Source organism: Copadichromis virginalis, linkage group LG23 (genome assembly GCF_057382275.1).
Source record: "Copadichromis virginalis isolate Kocher_CV1m ecotype Utaka linkage group LG23, C_Virginalis_male_GT1.1, whole genome shotgun sequence".
NCBI lineage: Eukaryota > Metazoa > Chordata > Actinopteri > Cichliformes > Cichlidae > Copadichromis > Copadichromis virginalis.
The window spans coordinates 12,001,371-12,020,914 of NC_140639.1; the positions used below are offsets into that span (position 1 = coordinate 12,001,371).

Sequence of the window (19,544 nt, forward strand, 5' to 3'; positions counted from 1 at the left end):
CCAAGCAGAAGAAGGGTGTTTGACCTTAAACTGTTCTAGCTGCTCCGTTTTTATTTCTGACAGTGGGTGGACTCGGAGCCCTCAAATGGTAACCGCTGGTTACTCTGGGTGGATTGAGGGGCTGCTAAGATAAATAAGGAGCATACAGAGTCCAGGAATGAAAATATGAGGTTTAAAAATGAGCATAATTGGTTTCCTTTAAGTATACGGACACTTATAATAGCTACAGATAAAGCTCATGCTAATGAGGATTCTAAAAACAAACCAGCTGCTTTACCATTAGCTGAATGTTTGTTTAGGAAAGTCTTCACACCTAAGTTGGCTGAAACATTGCTGATTTTAGCAGCTGATGTGTGTGATGACAGTTGCATTTTTAAAATGCATCAGTGGTTCCTCAAAGTTGGCACTATAAGTCTGCTCTGACATAGGTGTGAAAAGTCTCATCTCTCAGATACATGAGAGGGTTAGTGCAAATGGTCTCAGACAAAACAGGTGAACGTGAAGCAGCGATAAACATCTGCTAAGCCTTCAAGCTTTGACCAGCTGCATTCGTCTCACTGAAATTTCTATTGTGTTTTTTTTTTTTTTGTCTTAACCACAGAATCCACCAGGGAAAGCTAGTTTCCCCATAATACTCTCTTGAGTGCTCTTTGACCTGGGAGTTTACCATCTTGATTATCTCTTATTCATTCTGCAGCACCAGCCAAACTGGCAGCTTGCTGCGTCTTCTCCTCTATTATGGACGGGTTTCTGCTTCATATCGACTGCCTGACCTTCAGGGTCATTTCTAATATCAGGAGGTTTCTTCCTTCATTGCTGATCTCCATCCAGATGCTGCATCCTCATCATCAGTTGGCAAAAGAGACGTCTAGCACCAGGCAGACACATTCCCATTTATATGGTAATATATGACTTCTTTGAGTATAATGGAAACATCCCACTTCACCAGTCATAGCTATTTTTCTTGGATCTAATGCTTTCAAAATCAAGATACCATAGCCTGTCAGTCTATCTGGTACAGTGCAGTTTTGTGGCTAAAGGCCAGAAATTTGAACTACAGTCTCTGTTCACATTCAGGCTATAGATGACTGAACCTTCTTGTAAACAATGCTGGCTCTGTTGAGCTGAATCAGACAACTTTTCTGTGAATGAGCTGAGGTTATTTCTCTCTTCGCTCTATCTATTGTTTAAACTGTGTACTCGCTCATCCACTTATCCTCACATGTAATTTCTCATTCAATAAAAAATACAGCAACATAACCCATGAAAGTATAAATGTCTCTCCCATAACCGCCCTCAGTCCACATGACTACAGTAGCATAGATGCTTCTGCACATCCTTCAGTGCATTGTATTGTTTTTCAGCAAACATTGTGCTGCATGGGAACAAAAAGACAGGCACACAGATTATGAAAATTATATGGTGACTTGACCGGGTAGTAACCCAACCCTTCCTCAACCACAGTCCATTATAAATCATCACTCACTGTGGACACGTCACACATAAAGTAAAAAACAATTTTACTATAATTAGCTCCCCAACTACACCATCAATTTTGAATGAGATGTGCCCAGTTTCTTACACATCATATCCATGTTTAACTGTTTTGCAAGTGCACAGAAGTGTATAAACAACTGTTTTATAAAGAGCCATAGGTAGGTAGATACTTGCCTGCATAAATACTGAAGAACTTCCTTAAGAAATATTTCTGTATTTCCGTCATACATATCAAACAGCTGGTTTTGTTCTATAAAACTGTTTTCCAGCCAACCGACTTACTAGTTTTAAAATATAAATGAAATTCCTCGGGCCGTTTAAAGTCTTTACATGCAGATGTTTGAGGCTCCTGGGCAAAGCTGTAAGTCTTGTGAACAACAGCAATCTTTGGTAAATATTGTACTGACAGAGTTTTTCATTTAGGCCTTTGATCCAGACTCTGGGCTGCTGATAATGCATGTGTTTGCACATCTCTGCCTATAGTCAGCTACAGATCTGTGCTCAAATTAACTAACAGGGGGTAGTCTTCAAATAGATAATGATAACAAAAGAAAAGTTATCATTATCATTATTATTATTATTATTATTAGTAGTAGTAGTAGTAGTAAAGACCTAATTAAAATTCCAAAACATCAGCACTGGGTGACAGAGTCCTCGAGTATAGACAGAGAAACAGTTGGAAAGCTCTTTGAGTTCGATACAGATTCCAAAATACAACCCTACACATTTCTAGCTGTTCTTAGGAAATGAGCAAACTGCATTATACAGTTGGTGTACCTCAGGGATATGTGTAAGAGCCAGCTTCTTCCGGTTAAAAGGGAGGTTTTTCCTTCCCACTGTGCCCCAGTGCTTGCTCATACGGGGTCACATGACTGTTGAATTTTTCTCTGTCTGTGTTATTGTAGGATCTATCTTACAATATAAAGCGCCTTGAGGCGACTGTTGTTGTGATTTGGCGCTGTATAAATAAAATTGAATTGAATTGAATTAAAGGCTGGTAAAATAATATTTAGGTCTAATTTCCAATGTTTTATATTGAATTTGTATATAAACTTTCTATAACAACACCTAGTACATAAAAACGTGTAAAACAGAATGTGTTTATTAGTACTCGTTGCATTGTTATTTGCGTTATATTTAATTTACTTAAAGCTATAATTTATATTTATAATTTATGGGTAAATAAAAGTGTATTATGTTGAGAATCAGAGTCGAATGTGTTTTTAGCATTAAAACGAACTGTTATCATTTATCATGTATCTGCCGGCTCTGCGTAAATATTCCTGCGTTAATATGGAAAAAAAGTCGTGATGTTATCGGTGTTCTCACGCAGCTTGGGAAGGGGTGGCTTGCTCGTGAGCTGGCTCAGTGACGTCTGCGTCCCCTCCGCTGCCAGTGGCCCCTTGCCATAAGTATTCATGCCGGGCAAGATGGCGGCGATACGGAATCGGTGTTATTGCCAGTGGGCATAAAAAAGGCATTTTATTTAAAATAGAACAGCGAGTCATATCCAGTTATACACTTGAACGCATCGTGAGTGTATCTGCCACGTAACCAGCGTCGACGTCTTTTTTAATTTTACGCGTTTGAACGTTTTTCTTACAAAATGTTCTCGTTGTAAGTCGCTCGCTAACCGACCAGCTGGCTAACAGAGAGCAGTTACTAGCTAGCTATCCACCACAGCCAAGCCGCCGTGAAGTGTAGGATGGGAGAAAAGCTGGAGCTCAAGCTCAAATCGCCGGTTGGAGCAGAACCCGCTGGGTATCCATGGCCGTTACCAGTATATGTAAGTGTTAAACTTTAAAGCTTAATTTTTGTAGCTTTTAAGCTTTGCCTTTTGTTTTAGTCTTTGTTAGCCGCGTTAGCTGTGCGCTAACTCTAGCTAGCAGAAAGAGCCGTGGCACGCTCGTCCGGAGAATCGGGTCATACTGGTTGGGATGGTGACAGACGTGCTGTATCAGCCTTCTGCCATGGCTGATGGCATACCTGGATTATTTCAATCCGTTCTTTCCTTGTCATACTGTAGACACTTAGATCCTACGGCACATTTGACCGTAGCTAATAAAACTAACAGTGACAGCCACTGATCGGAGGTTGTTTTGAAATTGGACCACCGTTTTGTTAGTCTGTCCCTAACTTATTTTATGGCCGAACATTTTTTCCCTGCTCACATAGACCACACCATATCTCCGATGGTTACACAGTAGGTTTTTGAACTCCTGTCTGTACACATCTGAATAGCAGTGTTGGCATTCCTAGACTGCCTTCTGTGTGTGTATGTGTGTTATCCCAGCATAGTTTTAGGAGCGAGAGCAGCTGACTTGTGTTTGCTCGGGTTAACTCTGTACATGAGGTGGACCCACCACCCCCATCAGTCAGTCTGCTCTGTGCAGTGATAGCAATCATGCCTGGTAGAGACACGTTTCTCTCTGTTCTCTTAATTTTATTTCCATGTAGCTGTCAGCACGTCAGTGCCTGCAGTTGACTCATTCAGTATAAGCGGAAGGGGAAGCGGTTGTAAGTTCTGTGGTCCTTTTCAGTGGTGTGTAGTTAGTTTGAACTATCTTTCTCATTTATAGTAATTGCGGTGAGAAGATAGCGGAGTTTATGAGAATGCGTGTGTGGGGTCTCTTTGGGGCGCTTTCCCCCACCCCCACGCTGCACTGTGTCTGTCAGTCTGGTTATTTCACTTCCATCATAGTGTGTTTGTCCCATCACCCGTTTCAGTCTCTGTTGAGTCAGAGTTGCTTGTCGATGCAATCAGGCACTCCCTCCCTGCTTTGCCTGACAGAGCTGACCCTCCCTTTTTGCACTATGCCAGACTCTGATAACACTCACAGTTCCTCCCTCCCTTCCTCCCATTTCCTTATGTTATGGTCTGCAAAGATAAACAGGAGGACAAACATGTCAGGAATTTAATACATCATTGGGCTGCGTGAGCTATTTATACTGTCATGTGTTGAATTAGAAACAGCTGATGCATGTGGAGTTGTGTGATATGGAGCCCATTCATGCGGTGCTCTCCTCCTGTTTTCAAAGGGGGAAACACTTCCCCTCTCCTCTCCCTTCCTCTCTTGTCCATATGGTCAAGTCTGCAGGGAGGAAGATATGAGCCTGCTCCTGTTCAGCAATGCTGTATTATTAGAATTCACATACAAGTATGTGTTCCCAGTCACGTTTAAAACTCATTGTGTTTTCCCTTTGTTGAACTTCTTGGTGGTAACAGCAGATCCCACTCCATTTACTCTTCACTCCTACATTGCACCACATTAGGATTGCTTATCACACCTACAGAGCACGAGCACATTGCTATCTGTGTATGATAGACACAACATGGTAGAGCAGGGCGATATGGCCAAAAATATTTATCACGATATATATTTGAAAATTTGCGATAACGATATAACCGACGATATAATTGATGCGAGACAAAATACAACTCCACAACATTACTAGCGCAAAAAGACAACCTTCCATTTATTTTCACTTAAACAAGAAGCTGGTTTTTATGTACATTAAAGCTTTATAAAAATGTAACAGTGCAAATGCAAATTCCTTGCTGAAAGTTTAACCAAAAGGCATTTCCAGTAGAAATGGGCTGACATATCCTGAGCATAACCATGTATAATATCCACTGAAGTTAAAAAGAGGTGCTTTGCAACATTAAACTGCAGTGTGCAGTACGTATTTTTCGGACCATAAGGTGCACGGGATTATAAGGCACATTAAGCGAAACAAAGCAGTCAGATAAATCAAACTTTATTAAACTCATTCTTCTTGCTTCCTCCACTTCTGTACCATTGATTCATTAATGTTGAATTCTCTGGCAGCGGCTCTATTCCCATGTTGTTGCAGTATATTAATGACTAACCTCGTATTGTGGATGGATTATCTCAGTTGTTCTCCTGACTGAAGTTTGGTCCGTTTACAGCATCCTGCCATGCGATTGCATTTGTCTCTAACCATGAAGAACCTTCACGTTAACTTTTATAAGTGGAAAAGTGTTAGTGTTCGTCCTCCAGCTTCACTGTTTATGTTATGCTAACATAGCTGTGTCGCTAGCGATCACGTAGCACATCATTATATACCAGCTAGCCCAACTTCAGTAACCCTACAAACGTCACTGCTGTTTAGTTTCCTGTCTTCATTTATGTTGGAAGTGATAGCAGAGCTGTACGTTTGATTTTTTTCAGAAATCTCTCCGTCAGAACATGCTATATCATGCTTAGGTAACTAGCGAAACTAGCGAGCTAACTTCCGCTAGCTTCCTGCTAACTTCTAACTCCGTTAAATGTAATAACTTTTGTTTTCATGGATGCCTGGAAGTTAAACTTTATAGTTACACCTGGTAAAGCAGCAATGCTGATCGTTTTATTAAAGATGAAAGAATTTAGACAGTTTTTAACTCTAAGTGATGCTGCAGTGTTGTTTGACCTGAAGCATACGGAGTTTAGGACCCAGATTACTCCCAGATTTAAGAGCATCTTAGTCCGACAAATATGACAATAACAACGGCCGCTTGCATGTTCTGCAAAAAAATGTGCTTTGTCGTGTATCTGACGGACAAACACCAAACCAGTTCCACATCACTGAAGTTGCACCATTTTTACAAACCAATTCTGGTTCATCTGTTTCACTCAACAATCGGCCATGTGCGTATGAAAACTCAAAAAAAAGGCACTGCGCATGCGCGTTTTACTCCCATTCTATCGCGATATTTCATTTTCCTATCGTTGCCTAACATTATACCGGTATTACCGTGAACGGTATAATATGGCCCAGCCCTACAACATGGTGTTACAGGCTTTTGATGTGTAAGTTGTGCTTTTAGTGAACCAAGCCCATAGAAAAAATGCAAAGAAGATGTTCTCTGATCTCTTTTGTTTAGTCTTTCATCTGCTGTTTGCTCACTAAATCCCCACATCTGTGCATCTGTAAATGCTTCCATATGAAGAGCACCTCTGGTGTGGTGCAGCTCTTTATCCATCTGGTTCTAGGTATTGGTACTAAGCAGCCCCACACAACACTTTTAAGAGATACGCTGGTGTTTTAAGTACTTTTGGTGTATGATCAGTAGGAATGTGTGGATTGTTTAATTCTGTATCACCACTGATATCATTATTACGAGTTTGGCTGATATCCACAGATGTTATCAAAGATGGACATGCCTGCCTTGTCTAAAGTGTGATGCTAGAGTGCCTTAAGCCTGTGTTCTTTGTAACACCAGGGGGCTAAGTCTGGTTGCAAAAATACCAGAAAAGATTGGAAGAAATAGGTTCCTTCTTCATTGAGAAGCTCTGTACACACTGTGCTGATCAGACTGATGGCCTCAGTGTCTAGTTTCAACTGATTAATTTTGAGCCTAATTTATAAAAAATGATTTAGAGTCAGAAAGGGCCATGATAAGCTATGAGCATATCAAGGATCAGTCATATCCACCTCTTGCTCGTCACATCTGGCTTCAAAACACCAAGATGGCGACGGTGAAAAAGCTCAGCTGGAGGCTTCATAACAGGACTTCACAAACCAGTGGATGACATCGAGGTGGCTATGTCCAACTGTTATGCTGTCTATACTAGTGAGGAGTACTGGCACCAGTTTTTATTTTATTTCTAATTCATCGCCCTTTTTGTAGTGGTTTAGACATTTGCCTAATAAGTGAAAGATCACCAGTTTGATTCTCGGAGGAGACACCGATGCCTTTAGAATTGTGCCAGGAAGGGTGTCCGGCATAAAACAACTGCTAAATCAAACATGTGGAGCTACCTGCTGTGGCAGCCCCTTGTGAATAAGGGAGCAGACTAAAGTAGCTTTTATTCATTGGCCCTTTTGTGCTGGGAAAACAAAAACAAATTTCATTTAAAAAATGACCAAGCTGTTTTAAAGCTTTTCAGCTCTTTGTCGCACCATCTGAGTATTTAGCCAGCACAAAATTGATGTGACACAACAGATAAAGATTGGTCATAGAAATTTGTAGCTCTAATCTCTTGTGCTCTTAGGCAGTAAATGCTAATACTGACATCTGACTCATATGTCTGTTTGATCTTCTTTGTTACAAAATCAGTGGTGACTGAGCATAATTCTTATGTGCATAAATGGAGGTATAAATAAGCTTGATTAGTCTCGATATAGCTAAAACAAAAAGGCTCTTTCATCTTACTACTTTTTTGCCATTTGATAAATAAAATGTATTCAAATTTCTATACAAAGCCTGACTTTGGTCATTTGTTCTCATTGGGTGTTGCGGTGTAGATAGTTGAGCAGTGTTTTGGGTAAAACCCCTACACCCACGGTGCATCTGTGAGGAGAGGTAGTGTGGAGAGGAGGAGTAGTACGTGCGTCACTTGAACCCACAGTGGGGAGGAGAGGAGGGTCCTCTGTTCTTTTTGTCTGAGTCTAGCTTTCAGACGGCGTTTATTTTTAGCAGCAGCTCTCTACTGGTGTTGCTGTGTGCCGTCTTTGTGTGAGCAGGTGACCTCCCCCTGCTGCATCTGATTCGCTCACTTCATACTCTGTATAGCTTCCATATTAAGAGCTACACAGTGCTTTGCTCATGTGTGTTTTAGGAAGATTTGTAGCTCATTATCATTAATAGTTAGCTCCATAATGTGGTTAACTGCTGTGCTCCGCTAACAGATCTCCTGTCTAGCCATGGTTCTTTCAGGGTGTGCGCATGGATGTTTTAGTTTTGGCGGAAGTTTGCGTAGTATTGGCGGGTAGTATTGAGCGGGAAGCTGGAAGCTGTGGGCTGAGAGCCGTTAGCTCATGCTGCTGTGCCATGCCTCAAACAGCTGACAAATAGCAGGCTCTCCTCCTCTCTCAGGCCCCCCTTTCCTTTCACAGTTCTTTTTTCGCTTCTCGCTTTCACTTTCCCTGCCTTTGTCCTCTTTCACCTTCAGTTTTCTTTTTTTTTTCCCTTTCTACTTTCTTTCTTTTCTTTCTCTCCAGCAGAGGCTCTCTTTGGCAAAGCAGGAGACGGAAAGTGGGTCAGTGGGTCAGCTCAGGCAACAGGCTTAGGCAGCCTGTGTGCTGGATGCAACTTGAGTCCTGTTACTCACAGAGAGCTGCTCAGGCACTCCTGCTAAAATTAATGAATATAATTTCCCTGCATGTGTAAAATACAATAGATTTTTATCTTATTCAAGTTTGCTTCTGACCAACTTAGGGTGATTTTCAGAGACACGGGATGTAGCATGAGCATAGCTTCAGCCTCTCCAGTTTCATTAGGGTTCCCATTGGCATCAGCTATTTTTTTCAAGTTCCTATATACATTCAAATAGACACATACAGTCTGCATTAACATCTCAAACAGATGTTATTGAAATTCATAAAAACTCATCTTAGAACAGTACATTAAGACAGATACATATACTAATTTATTTTAAACACACGTTAACTGGGTAATAAGATTCAAATAATTTCTTTATAAGGTCTTTTTGTGGCTCTGTGGTGAAATGTTTAGGACATTTGCCTTACATGTGAAATATCCCTGGTTCAGTCCTGGGAGGAGACACAAACCCGGCCTTAAGGGGTCACAAGCTGCTGTACTCTTACTAATGATCTCAAAGGCAGGGGTTTCGTCAGGAAGGGCATCTGGCGTAAAATCTCGTCAAATCAAACATGCAGATCCATCTGCTGTGGAGACACCCTCAGGAAATAAGAGCGCAATCAACACGCAGGGCTCACAAAATCGCTAGCCCGATGTCCCGGAACTAGCGATATCGCCTGTCGGGCGACCAAAATCTATCTCAGCCTTGCCCGTCAGGCTATATGATAACCCGACGGGCGGGGCTGAGATGGATTTTGGTCACCCGACCAGAGATATCGCTAGCTCCGGGACGTCGGGCTAGCGATTTTGCGAGCACTGAACAGTATCTCTTTCTCTTCTTCTTTGTTGTAATTTCTCTTTAATTATATTTATAATGATCAAAACTCCCATCCAGCAGTTTTATACCTTACCTTCACACATATTAGTGTGCATGTCATATTTACTTTCCCTCCACTCGATGTCTTTTTTTTAATAGAAAACGGTTTCATTAACATTCCTGCTGGATTTGGAAATGCTGTTTTAACAGGCACTGTCGCTCAGCAGGTAATCCGACCTTTCCAGGGTCTGTTACACAATCCGTTGCAGAGCTAATGCAGCAAAAGACTCATGAGTCATAAAATATGTTTAGGGGCTATAAATGCATTTGCTGCAGGGTTGCACACAGGATCATGATTTGGTTAAAGGAAACTCTGAATATTAAACATTACACCGTTCTCCAGACTAACATGCATTAATAACAAGAACAGTTCCTCGTGGCTAATTAACATAAGCAGCATGTGCCCATGGCTAATCAGCATTTCATTGCATACGCACATCGCCAGACCATATATTTACACACATCTTGTTTATACTAACACATGCTCAGTACAATACTGGCTCAGCAAGCACTCTGTTAAACTGATTATTTCCCCATAAACATATCAGGAGTTTTTCCCTGCGGTTAGCTACTGTGATGAAGCAATACCCCTGTTTCTCTGCGATTGCATTCACATAATCCTCCTAATGCACATTCAGAATCTCCCAAACACTAAAAAACTGAGTGGTGGTGGTAGTGGCTCAGGAGATAGGACAGGTCATCTGTCAGCAAGATGGTTCGTGGTTCAATCTCTGGCTGCATGTTGAAACATCCTTGTGCAAGATACTGGCGTCGTGTGTTTACCCAGTGCTTCGATCAGTGTGATTAGATGTTGTATGAATGTGTGTGGGAATGGGTGAAGGAGCTTTGTAGTAAAAAGTGCACAGTACAAAAGCACTATATGAGTACCAATCCATTCACTCTTTTTCCTGTTCAGGCCTGCTTTTCAGCCAGTCAGCAATTTGCCTACATGTAGCACCACCTTTCATCCTATCATGTCCTTCTACTGTGGAACCAGCTAACATTTTGGGTTCAGGAGACAGAGACTCTGTGCTTCTGAAATTAGGCCTGATTTAGGCTACATCATAAAATGTTTAATGTAGCTTAAATCAGGTGACCTTCCTCTTTCTTTTTATGATCACTACGACAATACTCAGTGTGGTAAATGGCTGTAACTCAGGAAGGTAGAGCAGGTCATCTACTGATCGGAATGTTGGTTTGATCCCTGGCTCCTCCTAAATATCCTTGGGCAAGATATTAACCCCAAGTTCCTCTCTGATGCATATGTCAGGGTATGAATGAGTGAGTGGTAGTAAGCACTTAACAGCATAGATGACAGTACTTGTGTGAATGGGTGAATGTGGCATGTTGTATAGAGTATTATTTTAGTATTTGAGTATTCCCGGCGTAGAAAAGCGCCATATAAGACTCAGTCCATTTACCATTTAAATATTTGTCTTCTCTTTCCCCTCACACTCCCTCTGGTCGCTGTAGGTGTTTGTTCCCACCTGAGCCTGATTCTGACAGTTTTTTTCTGCTAAAAGGGAGTTCTTCCCTCCCATGATTGTCAGTTGATGAGATTGTATTAGTGTTTTGACCTATGATTTACTGAGCTGTGGTATTGTAAGGTCAGATGTGAAGACAGTTTAGGGTATTTTATTTTCAGCTGTCAGTTTATTAGATACACCCCACTTAAACATCAGTCTTCTAAAACTATCATGGCTTCAGCAGTGTTGAGGTTTTGTTTAGACTGGTTTTGAGTGGTCGTGTTTGGAGTTTAAGGACATCTAAAAGCTGTAATTTGTGGTGCTGCTGAGTGAAATGTTTTATTCTCGGTGTGGTTTTTGTAATATTTTCTCCCTCCCTTTTAAGGATAAACACCATGATGCTGCTCATGAAATCATCGAGACCATTCGGTAAGCGATGTTTCCGTCCTGCGATACTCCTACATGCACATGACTGTCAAAGACCTGATTTAGTAGTGATTTTATGTTTGTTTATTTAATAGGTGGGTGTGTGAGGAAATCCCAGACCTCAAACTGGCAATGGAAAATTATGTACTCATTGACTATGACACCAAGAGGTAAAATAATGTCATCAGTATCTGTAAAATCAAAGTCTGTGAGTCAGACAGAAGGTTAGATTGATGTCTCTGATAATTAGTTTAGTTTATGAGTCAGATTTAAAGACTTGATTAATTTTACCCAGCCATGATAACAAATTAGGTCATGATAGTTAGGGTTAACCCATGTGAGCTGTATTATTTCACTCAGAAATGTGCTGTTATTACTTAAATTAAATTATAGAGATCATATTTTATGTGTTGCCTCTCTCTCCCAGCTTTGAGAGCATGCAGAGACTTTGTGACAAGTACAACAGGGCCATTGACAGCATTCATCAACTGGTGAGTCCATATGTGAAAAGTTCCTTGCTGTTTTGTAGGAGAAGGCTGCACATTAGTCACAAACCTGGTTCTTTTGAATCTGTGCCCTTTGTGAATCATTTTCCCTAACTGTTTATTCTGGTTTTGAGTATTTATAGTAGGATATCAGAGCCAGTGTTCTCTAAGGTGGTCTATCTTTGTCCTTCAGTTATTGGATTTTGGTAAGAACTCTTTAGTGTGCTGTCTTATCTACATTCCACTGCAGTAATTAAAGAAATAGTCCACTTACACAGGTATTCAGACCTTTTGCTATTGATTTCTGGTGCATGCTACTTTTCTCAGAGATCACTTAGGAACTTCTAAAGATTGTCTGGAGTCTACCTGGCACTAATTAAATCATCTGTCCATACAACAGTACATTTCCCTAACCGCTTATTCCTCGAGAGCTGGAGCCTATTCCAGCTGTTGAAAGGTAGAAGTCAGAGTATATACCCTCACAAGCCCATCTTAAGGCTAACACAGGGCTAATTAAATCAGCTGGTCATAAATATGATATGTGTCTGTGTAAGGTCTTACAGCTGCTGATGAATATTAGAGTAAAAACTAGTAAACTGTAGTCTCTGCTATTTAACTAGCCTGGGCCTTTCCTGTCTTATCTTTGCTTGCCAACATGCAGACCAGGGTGCCTTTCTGGCAGCCCTTAAAATCATTTTTCTGCCTCTCCAAGTAGTCTCTTCCCCCATCGTACTCCAACGCCACTGTCTTGGACTGACATAGGCTATGGTAGCTGTTTTTTGGCAGTTGAAACCACCTGTGAGGAGGAGCTGCTCATTGAGAAGAGCAAGGTTTATTCTCAGCACTTGTGGTCAAAGTCAGCCAAGCTGGAATCCTGTCCATGGGACTCGTAACCCCTTAGAAAGGCAGCTGAACATATTTTTCAATAATGTATTTTTTATGTCAGTGTCAAAGTGCAGAGAAGCAATTTATCAAATTTATTATTCGATTAAAAAATGGTGGATGTGCATCCTTTGCTTTTACCCAAACTACATAAAACAGACAGAAACGTAAAATGTTCACTGATACTTGCCATCCACCGGGATTAAGCTCAAATAACTGTACCATTAAAAATAGAGAAAAATCTAAAGGACATGTTTGCCAACCTTGTGGGATCTTTCCCAAAAGAATTGAGGCTGTTATTTATTTATTTATTTTGCAAAAGTATTAAGTGAATGCTTCACATATTTATTGAAATGGGATATTTTAGTCTTTTATTTTTAACAGTTGTACAAACCACTCAAAAAGCCTGTATTTGCTTTGTCATTATCATGTGTGCAGGTTAATTGTGAAAAATAATTAAATACGTTAAGATGATACCGTTTACAATGAGTCTGAAAACTCCTAAAAGGGATGGAGTGCACTCTCTGGGGGCGCTATGTAATTGATGCAAATCCTGTTTTACAGTGGAAAGGGACAACCCAGCCCATGAAGCTAAACAAGCGTCCTTCCAATGGGCTGCTGAGACATATCTTACAGCAGGTGTACAACCACTCAGTGACCGACCCAGAGAAGCTCAACAACTATGAACCCTTCTCCCCCGAGGTGTACGGAGAGACCTCTTTCGACCTGGTGGCCCAGATTATTGATGAAATGGAAATGATGGAAGAAGACACCTTTGTTGACCTTGGCAGTGGTTAGTTTGCTGTTATACATTTCATTCTATACTAACCACTTAGTAGAAGCACCTGAAGTTTGTCTTTGTTTCTTAAAAGTACTCCAGTAAAGTGTGTTTGTGGTTACTTGGATAAAAATGCTAATTAAGAACTATGAAAATGTCTGAAATTGTAAGATTCAGAACTCCAGCATAAATAGCAAGTCTGGCAGCTTTGGTGTGTTTATGTATTTTTAAAGAAATTGTTTCATATTTGCAGGAGTAGGGCAGGTGGTGCTGCAGGTTGCAGCAGCAACCAACTGTAAACACTACTACGGTGTAGAGAAAGCAGACATTCCAGCTACCTATGCAGAGGTAACTCCATTATCTCACATAACAGATATACAGACCCAGCAGCACGAGATCACTGCGTTTAGATTTGTTTTAGTGAAAAGCCAAAGCTTACTATAGACAGCTGTAAACTAGAGCGTAGTCTAGCAGAAAGAGCACCTGCTGTTTATTTCCTCTTCAGATCAGCCTTCAAACTGGTTTCTTTGTTAGCATTTTTTTGCCCTGTCACGCTGCACCAAACAAGGTGCATATACCTGTTCCACACTTGCACTAAAGCACTAAACGGAGTTCAATTAAGATTGTAAATGTCTGACACAGCTGGATTGAACCTTAAGCGGTCTTCAAACTTCCAGCAGCTCTATCATAATGTGACTGTAGTGTATGACTGCAATCAGTGCCGGTTTGACTATAGAGCAGGTAACAGACTGGTGAGTAGTGCCCAAGCTTCAGATAAACATCCCTGCTTTGAATTAATGTCTCCCGACTGGGCGGAAATTCTACTCAAAATCTTAGTCTTAATCATAAGTGTGAAACTCATGCTCGAGTCATTCTGGTAACTGAAAGGGCGTTTTTTAGAAACCAGTATCCAAACTTTAACTGGGGGCTATTTGTTTACTTCCTCTCTTTCTTGAAATGCCTCCACAACTCTCGCTTTATCATAATTTTGACTTTTAAAAACTTGAATTTTCGTATCAAGTGTTCTGATATTGTTTCTGTTCTTTGTTTCAGACCATGCATAAAGAGTTTAAAAAATGGATGAAATGGTATGGGAAGAAACACGGGGAGTACACAGTAAGTTGGTTCTTGTGTGACACAAGTTGCACTTTCATTGCACACACGTTCAGAAGAAACAAATTCAGGTGCTCTGTAGATTCACAGGTGTTCAGGACTTTTTCCATAACCGTACAATTTGTTTCAGCTGGAAAGAGGTGATTTTCTGTCTGAAGAGTGGAAAGAAAGAATCGCCAACACAAGGTGGTGTACAGTGACAGACTGAAAGACAAAATCTTCATTTATGCTTTTCTGCAAATAAGGCCGTTTAGAATCTGAATCTAATCAAAATATAATCAGAAAATCGCCTCCTTAACTGTTTTTGTCATTCATTACATCCTGAGGTAACCATTTTTACTGTGAATTGAACTGTGAAGTATTTCCTCTTGTCTGTTTTCCAGTATTATTTTTGTGAATAACTTTGCCTTTGGTCCAGAGGTAGATCACCAGCTGAAGGAGCGCTTTGCTAACATGAAGGAAGGTTAGTACTTTTCAGCTAATAACTACACTACTTACTCATTACTTGTTTGTACTTGAAAACATCTGCGTTATTTTATCTTTCAGTTAAAAAACACTCAGACATACACAAGGCTCTTAAATTGGAAAATGTATAGATCATCACTTAAATTCTGATCAGAATTATCAGAAAAATTGAGCATAAATTATGTTGCACTGACGGTCTGTTAGGCACATTGATGAATTTGTGTTCTATAGAGTCAACAGTGTTTCAGCTTCAAAGTCACAAACATACAATTTCTGCATTATATTCAGACCCACCACTTTTTGTATGTCATGTTTGGATCAGAGCATTCTTTTAAAAATCATTTGAGGAGATGTGTCCACTTTTTCTTTAATCTCTACAGTCTGCTCTCTGTTAATTTGGTATTTTCAAATTTCCCAGCAAAACTGAATTGAGACCCTTTATTGAAAACTAGAGAAAATTAATCAAAGATAGAAAAGCAGTTTGAAAGCAGGTGCATGTAGTATTTTGTTTATATAAAGCATCATGTTTTTGTAGTGTTGGTAGTGATTAATTCTTCAGCTGTTCTCATTGTTAATTAAGCTAAAATTGGCTCATGAGATCCATCCATAGATAGTTAAAGTGATTGTGTAAATTACCATGCGTGCGTCAAGTAATGAGCTGAAAAAGCTGTGGTGTGTACAACACATGTAAAGGATTTTTGTGCATTTGTTTTTCTATTTCCCCAGGAGGGAAAATTGTATCCTCCAAACCCTTTGCACCTTTAAACTTCAGAATCAACAGTCGAAACTTGAGTGGTAAGCACCCAATTTATTTAAAAAATAAATAATATTTAAGGCTCAATTAGACTTCCGTGTGATATTCTTCCCTTCTGTCCTGCAGATATTGGCACAATTATGCGTGTGGTGGAGCTTTCTCCACTCAGAGGCTCTGTTTCCTGGACTGGAAAGCCAGTTTCCTACTACCTGCATACCATAGACCGCACCATAGTAAGCACCCATGCTTCTCTTTGTCTCTGTAATGAGAGGAAGTGGTCCCAGGCGCCCACACGTGAAATCCTAACAGAGGATCTCGTCAGCTCAATAAAAAAATAATTGACTACTAAAGCAACACAAATAAATTATCCATTAGAGACGAACCGTAACCTAAACTCAAGAGATAAGCTGCCATAATAACAGCTGGTATCATCTTAATGAGTAGTGTATCTTGAGAGTAAGCAATCTGAGGTTTCACAGGCAGACATGTGCTTATTAGATTACCGTGACATATGTGTCATTCCAGTAACTGGTGAAAGTAATCCCTGGTTACCTGTTGAAATCCCAGTGAGAAAACTGGCAGGCTGCCTGGAAAATGCTTGTGACAGTCTCATTATGCAGATGTGTTTCTTGTCACCACCTGATGCCGTTTTCCCTCTCCGTCTCACTCTTTATGAAGTTTTATTTGGCGATGACACAAAACACATTTTATGTACCGATTGTACTAAATTTAATTATTTAGTGCGTTTGCTTTTTTCAGTCAGAACTGTGAAACGAGCATGCACCTGATTCTTTAAGTGTTGTTACAAACGTGTAAATAAGAACTCTTAATCTAATACCCACATTTTCCTTTTTCTCATCTTCCAGCTTGAAAACTACTTTGCTAGTCTCAAAAATCCTAAACTCAGGGTGAGTCTTCTTCTTCAGTGTGTTGACAGTCCCTGTATTTACTACATTTTTTGGATCAGACTAGTAAATTGATTCATCTTCTGTTAGGAGGAGCAAGAGGCAGCTAGAAGACGTCAGCAGAAGGACAGTAAAAGCAATAGTACCACGCCTACAAAACCCAAGGAACCAAACAAGGTACAAGAATGAGAATTAAACCCGGACAATCTGGTCAGCGTTGTGAGACGGGTCTCTGTGTTCTCTATGTGACTGTTATCTCTTTGTGTAATAAAGCAGGACTCCTGTGGTGAAGAGGAGCGTCCTAGCTTGGTGACTGTGGTCAAGCCCTCCGCTAAACCGAGAAGAACGCGACTCCTGGCCAAAGGTCGCAAGCTGAACAATAAGAAACGTGGTCGACCCAAGAAAGCTACTCCAGCTGCTGAGAAGAAAAATAAGAAGAATCAGAGTGCGTTGGATTTGCTGCATGCCAAGACCCTTTCTGCAGCACCCCCTCAGGGTAAGAGCGCTAACGCGTGCACACACGCGCGCGCGCACGCACACACACACACACACACACACACACACACACACACACACACACACACACACACAGTCTGTATTATTTCCTAAACAGGACTTTTATTGATGTTACTAATGAAAATATTACTATGCGTGCAGATGCATACCGACCACCTCAGAATCCCTTCTACCAGCTACCTCCCAAGGTCCAGCACTATACCCCTAGTCAACTTCTGCTGAGCCCAACTCCCCCTGGTTTGGAAAAACTGCTAGGTAAGTTAATGAAGACACCGATTGATTTTTTATTTTTTATTTTTTTTAAACTGTGATGCTGAAAAACCACATGCACCATACCAGATATACACATGGTTATATGAAATTCAGGTTACTGATTTAAGCAACAGCTTTCATATATCAGTATGGACAGACGTTCTGGGAAGTGTGGTGTGATTGATCTATAAGGAAATTTAACAAAGCATAAAGCTTTTTAACGCCACTTCTGTTTGTGGTTGTGAACTAAAGACTTAATAAAAGAGAACTTGATCTGACTTTTGTGTGTTGCCTGCTGGTTAGGATGATTCTCGTTGTGCTGAAGTTTTGGATGAGATCTTTTTCAGTGAATACATTCACATCGTGAGCCATCCACTCATAGCTATGACTCCGCCTCCGCACACACCTACATACAGAGGTGTATTGGAAGTACAGAATATTTATTTTTGAGAACCAGATTTTGTACTGAAATGTTAATCTTGTCAAAATAGTTCACGATACTGAACGTCCAACTGGGAAAGGTTTCATAAGAACTTTATAAGAACTTAGCTTTAAGGTTGCCACTGAGGATGAGTGGAGGGCTCCTAAAGAAGCTCTGCTTTTGCACAGTTCGCCTTTTTTATTTAATACCTTGAAAAATTGAGTTTTTAGGATTTGCATGAATGGTCTTTGATATTATTATACTTGTGTTGTAAATGTGCAAATGAAAATAAGCTTTTCTCTAAGTCTGGTACCTGCCATGTTTCACTCTGATGCCATCATTGTTTTTGTCTGTGGTCTCTGACAAAAGAACAGTAATCAGAAATAAGTGGCAGCCATTTCACCACAGAACACTAAAAATAAAAAATAAAAGCGTTGGTGGGCTTTCTCCACATCCTCAACTTCAGTTGCACGTCAGCATTTATTGCATCTTTGTTGTTCTTTTACGTGACCAGCTAACACCAGAGACTGATATGAGCCGAGAAATAAACAAACGAACAAACATGTTGAGCCTCATCCACATTTTAAACTGTGACAAGAAGAAAATTAGCTGGTGTGCATGTTTCATTATTTCCAGCAGTCATTTTTGCATGTGCACTTTTTTTTGTGCACAGGGTCAGAATATTTCTAGGCACACGTTATAGAATGAGGCCAAAACGTGAAGAGGCAAACAAAACAACAGTTCTGCAGTTCTCCAATCAACAGCAAACATATTTGTTAAACTGTCCGTCTCTTTCTGTCTCCAACTTTGATCTTCTTTTACAGACAATATCAAAATTCAGTACCTCCAGTTTATGGCCTACATGAAGACTCCTCAGTACCGCTCCAACCTGCAACAACTTTTAGACCAAGAGAAGGTAATTATTGTCTCAACAGACTGCATAGTGAGGTCATCTTCACCTCGCTAAATTCTGTATATACATTTATATTATTATATCTGCTTTCCACTCACTCTAGCAAAAACACAGGGACCTATCAGGGCAGGCGGAGCAGCTCCATTTGGTCTGTCAGTCTCACAAGGAGAAGATCAAAGGTCTCTTTCAGACTAAACTGGATGAGGTAAGAAGTGATGCTATGTTGCTCCCACCTGATGCAGTAACACTTGTTAGTAGAAATCTACAGAAAATGCTTCATTCAACCATTTATAGCATGTATATTCAAAAACTGCAGATTGTCAAACGGATGGGAATTGTAGACGAGCTTAAAACTCATGCTGTCTCTGTCCCACCTGAGGATAAACATGGTCAAAAGAAACAGGGGGGGGCGCTAGCGAGCGCGATGGAGTGAACACGCTTACTTCAGAGCCTCTGCACATTCCAGCTTAATTTGCATCAAAAATAGGCACTTAAGTTACCAATCTGCTCTCAAAGACAATCTTAAACTTTTAAACAGAGTTCCTACAGATTTGTGAGATGACGTTCCTTCATCTCACAAATCTGTCAGGAAAAGAGTACACAGACAGATAAACTTCACCCCACTCACTACATATAGAGACCCACATGGGAGGTACATTATGGTCAACGGCTCTATTGATGGAGTACTGGTTTCCCTCATCAATATCTACACCCCTAATGAGGATGAGCCAAATTTCATACATACA

The 19,544-nt window shown here is 40.5% G+C and overlaps 1 protein-coding gene across 3 annotated transcripts in view; it reads left to right on the forward strand.

Annotated features, from left to right (window-relative positions):
- The first annotated feature begins 2,887 nt into the window (after positions 1-2,887).
- dot1l (DOT1-like histone H3K79 methyltransferase) overlaps positions 2,888-19,544 on the forward strand; it is a 32,919-nt gene continuing 16,262 nt past the window's right edge. Inside the window, exons 1-17 of one of the 3 annotated variants that reach the window (XM_085448041.1) lie at positions 2,888-3,283; positions 11,274-11,317; positions 11,410-11,484; positions 11,742-11,805; positions 13,246-13,474; positions 13,713-13,807; positions 14,513-14,575; positions 14,703-14,758; positions 14,956-15,035; positions 15,764-15,832; positions 15,918-16,024; positions 16,658-16,699; positions 16,787-16,873; positions 16,970-17,192; positions 17,354-17,467; positions 18,710-18,801; positions 18,902-19,003. In XM_085448041.1, coding sequence (XP_085304167.1) covers positions 3,203-3,283; positions 11,274-11,317; positions 11,410-11,484; positions 11,742-11,805; positions 13,246-13,474; positions 13,713-13,807; positions 14,513-14,575; positions 14,703-14,758; positions 14,956-15,035; positions 15,764-15,832; positions 15,918-16,024; positions 16,658-16,699; positions 16,787-16,873; positions 16,970-17,192; positions 17,354-17,467; positions 18,710-18,801; positions 18,902-19,003 — 1,623 coding nt within the window. In that variant the 5' untranslated portion in view covers positions 2,888-3,202. The remainder of the gene's footprint in view (positions 3,284-11,273; positions 11,318-11,409; positions 11,485-11,741; positions 11,806-13,245; positions 13,475-13,712; positions 13,808-14,512; positions 14,576-14,702; positions 14,759-14,955; positions 15,036-15,763; positions 15,833-15,917; positions 16,025-16,657; positions 16,700-16,786; positions 16,874-16,969; positions 17,193-17,353; positions 17,468-18,709; positions 18,802-18,901; positions 19,004-19,544) is intronic. The other 2 variants (XM_085448042.1, XM_085448043.1) reach the window with 2 other exon arrangements.